This window comes from Chanos chanos, chromosome 9, assembly GCF_902362185.1.
Source record: "Chanos chanos chromosome 9, fChaCha1.1, whole genome shotgun sequence".
Classification (NCBI taxonomy): domain Eukaryota; kingdom Metazoa; phylum Chordata; class Actinopteri; order Gonorynchiformes; family Chanidae; genus Chanos; species Chanos chanos.
Window position 1 is genome coordinate 21,479,211 of NC_044503.1, and position 15,305 is coordinate 21,494,515.

Sequence of the window (15,305 nt, forward strand, 5' to 3'; positions counted from 1 at the left end):
TGATTTCTGCTTTGTAAACAGGTGTGAAACTGATAAGACTCAAATACCAAGAGAACTTCTGTAGCCATTCTGCTTCAGTAGTGCATAGTGACACTTGTCATGTGTAAGAATACATTGTGAAATAAACTGGTCTATGGTCGGACCAGTTGGATACATGCCTGGTCTTAGCTAAGGTCAGTCTACGTAATAAGCCTTCATTAAACATAAATACAAAACAATGACTGTTGCTAGGTGAGGCGTAATGCATCTGGCCATCCTCAAATTGTTATTATTACAGTAGCCTCACACGGTTAATGTAAAACTTTCACCGACGATCATTTACTTGGAGCATAGAGGTGATGTATTGGTGATAGTTAAGTAGGTAATGTGGCTTATGCAGTTGGCTTATGTGAAAACGTAATGCTTTTAAGAATGTTGACACAGTAACATTCCACTGACACATTTTATCAGCTGTATCCCTACACACCATAACTCTGTTTTTTTAAAGGGGAAACAGACACCTGTTGGTATTTAGGTCAGTGCAACAGTTGTGATGCGTTACCTCAGTGGACAAATATTTACCCTTTTTGTATTGTTGTTGTTTAATCAATGATTTTCACAGAATGACCAAGTGAAGTGAAAGTAGCTTTACACCTGTCTTTAAAGACCAAAAGTTAAAAAAAAAAAAAAAGATCTGCTTCACCCCCCCCCTTCTTTTTTTAATCCATTCAACATTTTAAGAATTTAAAAGCGTGTAGTTTTATATGCATTTTCAGTCACAGCAGACAATGACTGTTATTGCTGGTAAAGAAATATTTGATGGAAAAACTGTTTGAGAATACCAGTCATTGACAGTTAAAGGGTTATAATTAGGACACATGTCAAATAGTGAGAGCTTCCATTTCATGTCCAAAGATTTACAAGCAGAAATGTCTAGCATTTATAGGTTATATTATCATATCATATATAATATATTATAGGGTTAATGGGTTTGATAATGTTTCAATTTAAATGTTTCCTTTTTGAGAGGAATACCTAGAGTCTTTCCTTCACACCTTGTCCTGTTAAGATTTTATGCAGATTTTGTTCTAAATTTTCATGTGTGTTTTTCGTCAGTAAGATATTGTCAAACCTTTTTTTTTTTTAATGTGCCAAGTCAACTTGCCAATAGAATCTGTGGTTATTAGAGCACTTTGTTCTCAACAAATAAATGTGTATCTTTCCCATGAAAGATTTGTGTTAATTTAATTTTCACTGTATTATCACCAGTTGAAAAGAATACCTGGTCTTTGCATATTACGAAGACCATAATATTACAGCCTGATTCTCTTTTTTAAGAGGAGCTGATGTTACTCAATTTCACAGCACAGAAAAGAGAGTTTCATCAATCTCCAGTGTTTGCTGTCTTACCTAGGCCCAAGTTCATCCTCACTCCGCCAAACAAAATCACCAAACTTCTCATAGTGCGAATTGTAGTGATGTTGCACCCTGTAGAGTAGAGGTGGTGTAATCTCCATCAAGGTGTTATAGGCTGTCTGCTGCTCTTTCCCGCTGGTGTAGCCATTATACAGGTTATACACCTTGTCAGCAATTTCTGTTTGAGAGAGAGAGAGAGAGAGAGAGAGAGAGAGAGAGAGAGAGAGAGAGAGAGAGAGAAAAACCCTGATACGAGGGGTAGCAGTGTTGAGATTGGTGCTAACCAATGAACTCGCCGTCATCTTCGTCAAAAACAAAGAAACAAGACCAGTCATCCTCTCCTGAGAACCAGACAGGATGGTTGAGTGGTCATTTGCCCAAGCGAGTTGTTGTGTGTCAAAACTGATTGGTCAAAAGATTTGAAGATTAACATCTGTTGTAAGATTTTGACAATAATTGGCAGTACTGAGGCTGGAGAAGTCACTCTATCCCAGGCCTCACAACACAACAGATTGTGAAAGCAAATGTCATGTCATTTGTTAACTATGAACTTGTAATCTAAGCCAAGCAGTGAAAAATTTCAAGAGTGAAGATTAAAGGTTAGTTGAGCTCATGGTTGTTTAACATGTCAAAACAATCATACCTCTTGTGTCTGAGTCACATGACAACACTGGTGAGGGTAGAGCTGTAGAGGGAGGGTGAGAGGAGAAAAACAGGACAGGGAGAGAGAGAGAGAGAGAGAGAGAGAGAGAGAGGGGATGTACCTTCTGCTTTGCTGTCATCCACCATTGGACAGGAGGTGCGCACTGTGACGTAGCTGGCCTCGGAGCGGCTCCCACGGCTGTCCATGGCATTGAGACTAAACCTGGACCAGGGACACAGAGAGAGAGGGGGGCGGAATTTAGTGTTTATAAATTCAGACAACATGAAATACAGAGATGGGAAGAGAGAGATAGGGAGAGAGAGTGTGTGCGCGTAGGACAGATTAACAATGGAATGAATAGCGGAAGCAAGTGTTGACAGAAGAAGAGGCCATAAATGGTCTTTTCATTTTGAGTGTGACAGTATCATACAGTATCTAAGTGATGAACCATTTGGCCTTTTCCTGAACATGTTCAAATATGTGACCTCTTCTCCCATAGTACAGCTTTTGATTAGGTTGCCCAATTCAGCAATCTCTGCATCCTCCTTATTCAGCTTTTCCACCTGAAAGTGCGCCTACTCCCTACTTTTTTTCAGCAAGCTACTGTTGACAGCTGTGAAACCCCATCTCAAAAAAAAAAAAAAAAAGATCATAAACCACAACAGATGAGCAGAAAGTATTCCAGGGGATCCTGTTACAGTTATTTTGGAAATTACCCTGGTACCCCCCCCCGTGTCCAAGAAATTGAAGCCATTAAGACTAATAGCTGCTTCAATGTGACGCCCTCTTCCTCTAATGACGGAGTTCCTCTCAGCACACACTTACACACACATACACACACACAAAATTAAAACTGTGGCTCCAGTGTTTTCCCTTGGACCACCCAACAAAAAAACAGCATCGGAACTCTACAGCAGCTGGGATAAACCAGGAGAAAACAGACAGTAATATACTGGAAATGATGTCAGATGTTGGAGAGATGGCAATGAAACTGACAAGAAAACCCCCATTTGGCTTCACGGTGCCAGTTCTGTTGACTACATTGTTCTGAAGTGTTTTATTGGCCAAAATAGGACCCCTGTGCTCAACCATCATTTAATAGAGCAATAGCTGAATATAGAAATTTAGGCCAAAAAAAGATGAGTTTTTAGAGTAAAACCTTCTCTCACGCTTAAATGAGGAGTGGAGAACAACATAGGCAGCTTTCTTTCCAAGTTCAGTTGGAAACTCTCTGCGACTCAGTCAGCCAGCCAAGCTAGTCCAAACATGTAAGAATGAAAGCATTTTATTTAGAGTCACATAGAGTTCCATGGCTGTTTGGTGGAGCTGTAAAGATTATTAACATTAAAACTTTCACAGTGAGTTTGTTGGGTTTTTTCTTTCTTTTTCTTTCTTCATCTTCTCCTTTTGTTTGTTTGTTTGTTTTTGTTTTTGTTTGTTCTAGGATGTTGAAGCTGTCCTAGAATATGACACACATACCATACACAATGCATTTCATACAGAGTTCTGTCGTGTGTTTCATTATGTACGGTACATCATTATGTTTGTTGGATAAGATCACTTTGTTATAACCTGAGGAGGTTGTTCCAGCACATCAGAGAAGATTCATACAATATGAGTGCAATGCTAAGAAATTCAGTGATTTCGGTGGAAGCACCATTACTTTACCTCAGTCAAATTTAATTCCACAGAAATCACCTGAGAAGCACTCAAACAAAACTATTTTACTCCAGTTTATTTTCCCTGCTAATTGTTTAATCAAGACGCAATACTAAAAGTATGTATCAGAATGCCAATATGATGATTTGTGAATGATAGTTAATTACGTGTTGCCATTAATCTTTGGTGTAACCGTTGGTCTAATCCTTGCTGCTAAATTAGATCATTTTCTGTTCCCTGAAGTTATCCTCATGAAAGTTTTCTTTCATGAAGAGTGAGTCAGGGTTGAGCTGCTCTCAATAAGCCGCCTGTCACATTTTCATACCATGTACTTATACTTTAAGTGTACATATATTTTTCATAAATTCTTGCCCAGCATATATATAACTTGGTTGCGTTTCCTATGAATAACCACATATCAATGTTTTGTGATTGTAATTAATTCATCAAAGATATTAAATGACATGTAATCAAGCATATTGTTGTACTGGTGCGTGGTTTTATTTGTGCTGCCATGTTTGTGTGTGTGTCTGAACCTCTTGTTACATTGCTCTTTTTTTGTTTTCCCACCATGCCCTCCACTTAGTACACTGTAACTGGCTCGACCAATTGCTGTTGTCTTCATTCCATTATTCTTGAATTTTCTGACCAATCAGAAGCTCCCACAACCCCCTTCACAGAAGCAGCAGCCATCTCCAATCTCCCATCTCCCATCTCCCATCTCCCATCTCCCAAAGCTGAATGGTATGTTTTTCTTTTCAAATGTAATGAATTTTAAATTATTTTAGCTTTTTTTTTTATTTTAGCTATTCCTATTTGTTTATACTACTACTAGTAGTACTACTACTGCTACTGCTACTACCACTAATAACAGGAACTATTACTTGTACTGGGAATTGTCAGCCCCTGATCCTCTCGGTTCCCCTTGTAAGTATCAATCACTGATTCTACCTGTTTTCATTAGTTCTGCCTCATTTGGACTTGTATTTATACCCATGCCTTTTCCTTTATTCTTTGTCTGGAATTGTTTGGTGCTTACCCTACATCATGGTGGTTTTCCTGCCTGTCTGAATTCCTGAACCTGCTATTTATAAGTTCTCTGAAGACTTTTTGTTATGTTTAATGAAAATAAAAAGACAACTAATCTGCACTTGCATCCAGCCTCTTTTACAAAAGAAAATAATAAAATGCTTTTGTAATAACAGCAGGAACATACTGTGCAATGTCTAAGTCACAATTAATAATCGGTTACGCATAACCAGAAGCTTTTTTTTTTTTTTTTTTTAATTTTTCTGTACGCAGTCATATTTATGAGCACTTTGCTTTGCACACCACTGACACACTCTGCCATGTGTGTGTGAGTTATCATTTGGATACATTTGCTTCATGTGTAACAGAGGCTCCTTTTATGTCTTTCAAGTAGGGTAATGAAACAGACTAATTACATATTCGCTCATATCTGTAATGACGTAATGTTTTATTCTGCTTAATGTAGTGTAATAAAAGGCTTAATATGTCCCTGAAATGCACTTGTTATTCATGCATATGGTATTTATTGTGAGTTTTCCTATCACTTTTAAATAGGCGTAGTATATTGGAGTGAATTAGTCTCGTTTAAATAGGTTGGAATTGAGCTCGAGTTCAAAACATGGTGGAGGTGAACAAAGAACAGGGGTTTTAGGATTGAAACATATTTCATGTACAGTTGATGGTCATTTGAACAGAGATGTGGTAGTTAGGATAGTGGTTTTGACAGTTTTATGACACTGTTTTATATCACTCTTCACGACACAGAATTTAGGTAAAGAACTGGTGGGGGCAATTAATTTCGATGGGTCATTTTTGCTTTTTACAGGAAACGCCTTTGAAAAGAAACCTTTATCTTATTACTTAGTATGTACTGTTATGTAACATGTTCTTTTTCCCCTCAGGAAAAAAAAAATCACAATAAAAAAGAAAATGGGAAATGGGATATTGTTTATGACTGCATGTATGAAACAAGAAAACATCAAGACAGTTCAAACCATTCCCTCATTCCTAGGGAAATATTTTTTTTTACAGTCTTCTTTTGTTTGGGAAAAGCATTTTTCAATACCACCAACAGACTGTGTGTTCTTTGTAATGCAGCCTATTTACACATCTCCTGCATAGTTTGTCAGATCATACTGTTCATCTGTGGCATTCCTCTCTCAGCCCTCCCTCCAAATAGACAATCCTGAACCTCACAAAAACATATCACAGCCAGATCTCCGTCCCTAACCGCGCAAACACATCAGAGCCAGATCCAAATTCTGAACCTCACAAAAACACTTCAGACCAAATCTCTATCTTGAACCTCACAAAAACACTTCAGACCAGATCTCTATCTTGAACCTCACAAAAACACATCAGACCAGATCTCTATCTTGAACCTCACAAAAACACATCAGACCAGATCTCGGTCTTGAACCTCACAAAAAGACATCTGAACCAGACCTCTTTCCTGAACTTCACAAAAATCACCTCAGACCAGATCCGTAATCTGAACCTCACAAAAACACCTCAGACCAGATCTGTATCCTGAACCTCAAAGAAGACATAACAAAGAACCAGATCCCTATCCCCAAACATAGTAAATGCATCAGAACCAGATTCTAATCCCTTTCCTCCAAAAATACATCAGGCCAGATCTTGTCCAGAGACCACCACTGACAGTGTGCCCATCATAAATAAAGTTATCCATTGAACAATTGCATTGTTTGAATTATATGAAACCAGACTCTCCTCTCTCATTTGGCTCCCAGTCTTTCATTTCATTCACTGTCAAACTCTCTCTCTGTTTTACTGTACACGTATAATTTATGTTTCCTGCTCAACACGTGTCTCACACTCACTTTCTGTCATTTCTTAGACACAAACACCCCCTCGCTTTTTCATTAAAATAACAGTCATTTATTCGGTTGATTGTGAATAGAATGGACAGACTCACAGTCTGGGGTTGGTGGTAAAGGGGTGGGGGGGTGGGGGGGGGGGGGGGGGGGGTGGAGATACTTGAACAATCAGTTGCGAGAAATATCACCACCAGAGAACAAAGCCAGATCTGTGTCTGGCTTAAGAACAGGAATGTGAAAACACTGGGTAACATGCTGGCAAACCTCACTCAGACCTCAGTATACACACGGTCGGCCAATCTGACAAACACGTACTTCATCTTCCCCCAGTTCTTCTAATGCATGCGCTCTGGATGTCCATCATTCCACCATTCTCCAGTTACACCTTTTGCTGCTGTGTTTGATTTTTGTCTTTCAGCACAAGGCAGTGCTTTCTGAGGTAACAACAGCTCAGTGGGAGGAACGGGGGGGCGGGGGGGGGTCTATGTGAGTGAGTGAGTGAGGGGTGGAGGAGTTGGGGGGGGGGCTTAGTGAATGTCTGTGGCAGGACTCTGTTATGGCAGTCTTTTGCAGCAGTGTGTTCAGGAGACAACTTCTGAAGCCAACGGGAAAGACAGAGTGAGAGTCAGGAGGTTTAGAATAATGTGACTGTGTTCTGGCCTCTAATGTTCTTTATTGGAACTGATCTTTAGAATGACCAAGACAGTTTAACTCCTCTTAACTCCACGTCTGCATAGAGCACATTTTTAGTAAAGGTAAGGAATCAAGACAAGGAGTGGGGTCACAGGTTATGCAGTTTTGGAACGGGGATATGGGTGTAGATATTGTTTTATCTGCTGTTGTGCTATGAAATTTGCATTTATGCTTTATCAGTATGTCTGACACAGTCAAAAGAAAGTTTTTTTAAGCAATTTGGTTCATTTTTCTCTCATTTTCTGGTTGCTCTGTGTGTTCAAGAATACTAGCTAGTTATCAATGGACCGGTCAAAGTTGTAGATGTTGCTTGATACTTCTTTGATACCGGGTTGAGTTGCTCGAAGATTGGGGTCAAATGGAAGGCAAATAAAATGAAAATATGAAGACTGAAAAAATGGATGATTTACGTCAGCCATTCGAAGTCTGATAAGATGAAGACAAATTCTGGGCTGGTAAAAATTTTCAAGAGACCAGATCAGAACAAATTAAATTGGACAAATGTGACAGGTCTCTTTAGTTTTCCTTCCTATCTTTCCTGTTCTTTGAATACACAGATACACGTCTGAAGCAACATGAAAGTGGACATTTGGTCTTGTAGAAAGTTTTTTTTTTTTTTACCCCATTTGAATTATTTTCCAGTCCTGACAGTGTGAAGCTAGATTCAGAGATACCAGTGTTGTTTGAACAACAGTCTGCCTGTAGTTAAGGATGTAGCTGTTGGGGAGAAAGCCAACGATATGAAAGACGCATTTGTTGTTTTCACAAATCAGCACACTCTTGGACCTCTAACACAAAATTATACATAAACAATACTTTACAACTCAAAACATAAGATAAGTCTATTGTATTCTGTTATGTCATTGGCTTGAATTCATTCTCTTCTCACTGGGAATCTGTTTTGTGTTGGATCATTTCATGGACTTCCAGTAAAGCCCGCATTTATCAGCAATTACATGAATAAAACCATTGCTTTCCTTAAGCGTCATTGGGATATTCCTTCTTTTAATCTTCCTAGTAACTTTCAAGTCATAATACTTTGGTAAGACGCCACCTAGGTTTCTGGGTTCTATCAACAAGTGCAAAAGCTGAATTACATTTGAAGGGAAAACAGAGCAATTCCATATATGCAAAAAACCTTGAACCAGGTAATCAGGTAATCACTGAAGGCTCAAGGTACTGTCTGTTTTTGGGTTGTTTTTTTTTTGGTTTTGTTTTGCTTTATTTTTGCCCCACCTCAGACAAAAATTATTGATGTAGTATTTATCTTACCCAAATTCCTTACAGTTATAACGCATTTACAATGTCAATTTTATGACGTATGTGACGCACGCTCTGACTGCAAACATAAACATCTGCATTCCGTCAGCGTGATAGGGTATTCAAATGTGTTTTGACCGCTGTCTCCACATTAAGATTGATTTTGCTTGTCCAAGTGGTAAACCTGCGATACAGACTCCTGAGAAATGCAAGGTGGGAGGTTAGATCAATTAAGGTGGAATGGTCAACAGATTAGTGTAAAATTAAAACTAATCTAACCATTCCATTAACTGACTAGCGATGTTGTTTTTTTGTTTTTTAGACTCTTTCTAGGAAAGTACTGTTGCACAGAGAATCCTATCAAAACTTTTACGTCATTGCATAACTGAAAAAAAAAAAATGGCGATAATATCTTGCCCAATTAAGTTATATTCTGACTGATTTTTTTTCTTCTTTTTTTAACAAGATGGAAGCCCAGAGACGTACCAAACACACCGCACATTCCATAGAGTCTATTTCTTTGACAGTGCAGCGATAGTAAGGTGGTGGCTACATTGAAACAGGTTCAGAGACAGACAAACAATGTAGAGAAATGTAGAATAAGTTTGCAAATCAAAGAGGCAAGGGAGTTGTTATCTGTTTTTTAGGGCGGGGGGGGGGGGGGGGGGGCTGAGAGCTGCTCTCAGACGTAATGCTTTGCGTAAATTGGGTTTTATCAAGGGACAAGCCTGGGGGGGGGGGGGGGGGGGGTGGAGGGGGGGGCTTCAATGCTGATAACACTCCTGCAGACTGGTACAATGTGTTTTTCTGCAACTCGACATTTAGTGTTTATAAAGGCCTCAAAGTTTCACCACTGTTTCCTTTGGCATGGCCTTTCAATTGTGCAACGCCTGCGGAAAGTGAAAGCAATCTAAATCAAAGCTCTCCTGTAAACTGGGTTTCAAAAGCAAGATTTTTTTTTTCTTTTCCTTTTAGAGCCATTTCACAATATCTTTTTGATGTGAGACGTTGTAACAGTCTCCTTCCTCTGTGTTCTGTGTTTAGTTGTATATCATTACGTGAAAATTAAGGATCAGTTGCTCAGTGATCTGGAACATTGTTAACACTAAACATTTTCATTTGTTAATGTTTCCAGAACAGTTATATGTGGGGATCCATTCATTCTGACAATATCCTCGTAACTCAGCTCAAAGCTTAAATAAAAGCTCAGTGAAACTGTACACATCTTTCTGATCTGCCCTAATGAATAGTCACTCTTGCTTACAAAAGATTGGAGTAAAAAGGAAATAAAAACACGGGAGTGAAAACACGGCTACAATAAAAAAAAAAAACACACACAACTGCCGAGAGTTCAGAAAAAAAGCACACGGTGTTCCAGAATGTTCCATTATCTCCTCTTACTCAACCCCTTTCATTTCATTTCAGGATGTCGGGAGGACAGAAGGACAGCGAGAAGTGAAATTCAGCAGGGATGGAGTGGTCGTGAAAAATGGACCTTATTTTGTGGTCTTGACCCAAGAGGGCTGGGGCAAAGTAAAAGCCCCCCAAAGGCTAAATTATATCCTTGCCAAGCTCCTCTGTTGAGAGTGTAACATAAAAGCATCAAACTGCGATGATCTATAGAGTCACACGAAGATACTCAGTAAGCTTCGCTTACCGAGGTAAACTGACACCAACACAAAAAGCTTTGTTTGGGCATAAGAGTCAGCTATTTACTCTCTCTCTCTCTCTCTCTCTCTCTCTCTCTCTTTCTCTCTCATTAGTCTCTCCCCAAGAAAGATGTGCAGCATCTACACTCGTGGTTTGTTTGTTGGTTTGTTACTGGTTTTCACCTTAAATGGCAGTTTGTTCTCAGTAATTAGCAGTATAATGAAATACAGCAAAATGAATCCATGCATAGCATACAGCCCATGTTATAACTTTTTTAAACTGCTTCATACCAACACTTAATAAATGTTTAGCTGTGGTTCACTAGAATTCAGACTGTATCATGTGGTACGGAATAACTTTCATAGCACCAACATAAAAGTCCAAGTGGACCTGTCATCATTCTTTAGACACTAAACTAATGACACTAAATAAACTGATTTTTTTTTTAAGACACTAAACAGCTGTTACATTACTGTCAGTAGCTGCCATAAATCTATGAATTTTTTTCCCTTAAATAATTCATTGTAGCATTTATGACAAACAACCACCGAAAACTGTGGGAACATAGCCAAGGAGAAAGTTGGATGTACAGTCCTCCGACAGACCATGACCATCCAGACAGGTCCCTGTCTACATCCTTTTAGACAGTGGCCCATCTTTTCCTCTCATCTTCTCAATTCACCACAACCATGTTATCCACCACTGCAGAACTCAAGGTTGTTGAGTCTGTTCGTTCCACGACGTGCTTATTTTAACGCGAGCCAGCTGTAACGTCGATGGAAGAAAAAACCCCACTCCAAACAAATAATAGAATGTCCGTTGTGAATTAAGACACCCAGAACAGGATGTGGCACAGTTCTGCAGAGCAAATATTTTTGGAGTCACACTTGCGTAGGGACGTGAATGAAAGAGTCTGACACAACCAACCATTTCTGCTTGGTTTTGTTTGTTTTCTCTTTTTCTCCAAATTTAACAGTAGGCTACTCTGTGCTTTGTGTCTCTTCAAAAAAAAAAAAAAAAAAAAGCCGGTGAGCAAACTGAAAAATGAATTAGAAAGTATTCAGTAATAACACAAGTGAACTCTTATGCTCAACTCAATTTTTATAACCCGTAACCTGGTGACACATACAGCTGCTTATTACACGTTATGTGTTTTCTTCCTCTGAACACGCACAGTGATGCCAGGAAACACGTCTTTGTTGGGTCTGTCACACAACAGATGGTCGCTGTTGCTGTTTTCTACTGCAACTTGAACAGTATCTTTACTTTTATGATTCAGGACTTCATGGATAAAACAGCATTCTCCCACTGTGAACTTGAGCTTTCACTATAACACTGATGTAACACTGAACTCATGTCCAAAGGTAAAAAGCTGGAGCGTGATGCCCAGTGCTGTATGGTGTGGGTAAACAGTACTATAGTCATCCAGACAGATGACAGACAACACACCACCACACAGAATCTTTCTTGAGCTGTCCATATGTGAAAATCTTTTTTACGCTGTACACAGACTGAAAACAATACCATGCACGCAGTGACTGAACACAGATTTCTGCCGGTTAAGTTACGGAAAATTGAAAACCTGCAATTTACTGAACATTTACTGTTCATTTACTGAGTTTTCAACAAGACATATTAATGACATTTGAATTTGTGTTAAAAAAAAAAAAGAAAAAGAAAGGATTTAGATGTTGTTTATCGTAGTGTGAGAAGAAAAAAAAAAACCATCCTGCGATCCTCAGCATGACTAAGATGCAAATGCCATCACACACAGAGACTCGTGGGGTATTTGCGTTAAAACAGTGTTCTACTCCGCTGCGATGGACTGGCGACCTGTCCAGGGTGTCTCCCTGCCTTTTGCCTAATGAATGCTGGGACAGGCTCCAGCATCCCCCGCAACCCTGATTAGGATAAGCGGCTTAGATAACGAGTGAGTGAGTGAGAATGTTCTACTCAGGCTGTAAGTCCACCTTCTCTCCTCCAAAGGCTACATGACATTATATGATCCCATTTTGCAGTGTCCTATATAGAAGCTCCCCATCCCTTGCAATGTACTGAAAATGATGTATTCATAGAGTCAGCACAATGCCAGAGTTATGTGCAGAGTGAGTTCATTTGTAAGAAAAAACAAACAAAACAAACTAACAAATGAACATATAGCAGATAACGACAAATGTCTGATATGTATTTCAAAAGCTATGAAGAATAAGTGACATTTTGCAAAAAGAAAAAAATAAAATCTGCCTTTACTAAAAATGCCGTGGCCCATTAGAGTAAGGATTAAGCATGTTTGCTACATGCTTTATATTAGTTTTTAAATATATTTATAGAAATAAAGATTCATCCTTCTGGGGTTTGGAAAGGAAGTACATTTAAAAGAGCAAATGACAAAAAGAGAAGGTTGATCAGATTGAGGGATTGTCCCTGGCTGATAGAGGGTCACATTCGACTCTGAAGGACCTTTTGTTCCGTTACATCCAGTCTTCAGGACTAGTGTGCGCAAACACTTTTTTGGCAGTAGAGTAACGTGTTGAGTAACTATCCACAGGTAGCACTTCTCCACACACTTTGCCTTCATTTCTTTCACTTCTTTGAGTTGAATCATCCTCCACTGCTTTTCTGACTTGAGAGGGAAGGATATGCTTTAAGAGGAGATGGCTAAGGCCTTTGGGTGTTTGTCTCTCAGCAATGTATCTATAGCTTTGTGAATGCACTTTGCCTGCAGGTGAAAATATCTAAATTAACAAAAGAAGTTCTGCAAATTAACAACAATAAAGAAACTAGATATATCGGAATTCAGACGTTCAAAGCAGCTTTCCATTAAACATCTTCATGCAAATTACTTTCAGTCTGAACAGTAGCCTACTGGATGCCTTGTATGGTTTGGCCAGGCCCACATTACATATGGAATTGTAGAATATTGCCCAGTGTCTGTGACCTGCTCTCACCTTTTCCATTTGCTTGCACTTCCTCTCAGATATGGGACTGCTTCTTCAAAAAGATCACTACAGATCCTCTCCAAGGTAGTTGAAGATCCTTTCAAAAATCACTGAGGATTCTTTCAAAAATTCTGCAGATTTTCTCAACATCATTCAGATCTTAGCAAAGATCACTACTGGTCCTATCAAAGATCGTTGCAGATCTTCTCAAAGACCATTGCAGATTTTCTCAGAGATCACTGCCTCTTTACACATCTGAGCAAACTGAACACAATGCCCCTCAAATTAAAGGTAGGGGAGTAATTGTCTAGCTCCATTGCTAAACAGCTTCCAAAACACCTTTTCTTTGGAAAAGATTTTCCTTCCACTTCCCAAAAACAGGAGTGGTCAGGACCTCTTCTAAGTGACACACAGCCTTTTCTGCTTTAAGGTCTTTTCTGCGAAAGACCTTTGCGCTTGCAGGTGGAAAAATAGGCTAGGCTATTTGCTGGATACATGACGTCGCTATTTAAGTGTATTCAGAATCGGTAGCCCTTAACATCATTTTAAAATGTGCTCTGGTACGGTCCATGTCAGTGTTAGTGTTGTAGAAATGAATGCAACCCACATCTGGCAACCAAGGCAGTCCTGACATCATTACCATCCTAACCACAGCTATGAGCAGTAGGCCCTCTAAAATGAGAAATGTAGAATGCTGTCTGTGTGAAGGCACAGTCAGAGAGATGGGATTCATACTTATAAAGGCTGTCTGGCTCCAGGCACTTGAAAAGCAGGGAGTAAAGGATGGTGTGAGGGTGATCTCCAGTCCGTCTCCCGGCAACCACGCAGGTCGAACCCAAGCCTGAGAACAGGTCATCCACCAGGCTTAACACTTCTCCTGAGAGAGAGAGAGAGAGAGAGAGAGAGAGAGAGAAGGCTCATTAGAAGGGGAAAATGTTCTGTTGAAGAAAGATGAGTACAGGATTTGGGGGCAGACAGGTAAATGACACTGAAGACACTACAACAAGATAGGGGGAGTGCGGAGAACAGCTGGATTGGTTTTTGCCTTCACTATTTTATCGTTGATTGAATTCTACACTATACCTCCTCTGACCAGACTAGGAGCTTTCTCTTTGGTCGTTACCAAGAGAGTAATAAAATACATTTCCTTGTTGCTATAGTTTCTCTCTGTGTCCCTGAAAAAACCAAACAAACCGTGTAAACAAAAAAAGTGATCAATCAGCCGTTGATTCAATGAACAAGACTCAACATTGATAACAAGGCCAAATAGTTCTTTAAGTGACATTTCACCAATAGATGGGTTTCTCTGTGCTGACAAACATTGCAGTATGACTACACATGACTTGAAATGGAACATGAATAAGTTTGTACCGTGTTTGTGTCAAACTCAGCCTGGTGAATTGTGTCAATGCACGGATCATCACTTTTAAAAAAAATTATATAGATATACAGAAAGTATTAAAAGCAATTAAAAGGTGTTTCCCAGCACTCTGAGGGATGTTCCTAAGAAGAAAAAAAAGGGGGGGCTGTACTGGATGAAAGCGACTTTCTTCCAAAAACTGTCTTCAAGAACCACGGGCTCAGTTTTCGACACTTGTACCAACATACGCATAAACCTGGGGACTGTCAGGTTTGTATGGCACAAGAGAACGGTAAGAAAGGTTGTATAAGGGAATCGGGGAGAAAAACAGGGGGGTGGGAGGGGGGGGGGGTCTTTGTACAAATGAATGATTTAGTCATTTTCCCAGAAAGCAGTCTGTGTATAGGAGACGCTTCCCGCTCACATTCCACCAACTCTGCTGAGCTGAAGCCAAAAGTGTCTTTTTATAAGGTCTCCAGAATCCCTGTCTCTAAAATCCAAGGGGAACAACAGGCTCAGAACCTTGTGTATTTTAACAAACTTGACATTAATTAAATGGAAAACAAAGGAATGAAAAACCACAAAATCTGACCACAAGATGCTGTGTTGAATATGTTGAATAATGGAACGTCTTGAATTCATGCACATTTCTTTTCCCTCTCATTTCCAAGAAAACCGCAGCGTTCATGATCTATACAATATAGCATTTCATGTGAGTTCTACGTTTTGCTGGCACAAAATGCAAAAGTACGGTAAACATACTCGACACACACACATGTCACAGGTAAAGAAAAATTAAGGCTGCGGACCAAGGAGTTCATAGCAGGCAATGGAGA

At 39.5% G+C, this 15,305-nt stretch overlaps 1 protein-coding gene across 1 annotated transcript in view; it reads right to left on the reverse strand.

Moving 5' to 3' along the window:
* Nucleotides 1-15,305, reverse strand: part of astn2 (astrotactin 2) — a 324,099-nt gene that overhangs the window by 5,671 nt on the left and 303,123 nt on the right. The window contains exons 21-23 of the mRNA XM_030785297.1: nt 13,845-13,986; nt 2,160-2,260; nt 1,390-1,573 (exon numbers count right to left, since the gene is read on the reverse strand). Of these exons, the coding sequence (XP_030641157.1) occupies nt 1,390-1,573; nt 2,160-2,260; nt 13,845-13,986 (427 nt within the window). The remainder of the gene's footprint in view (nt 1-1,389; nt 1,574-2,159; nt 2,261-13,844; nt 13,987-15,305) is intronic.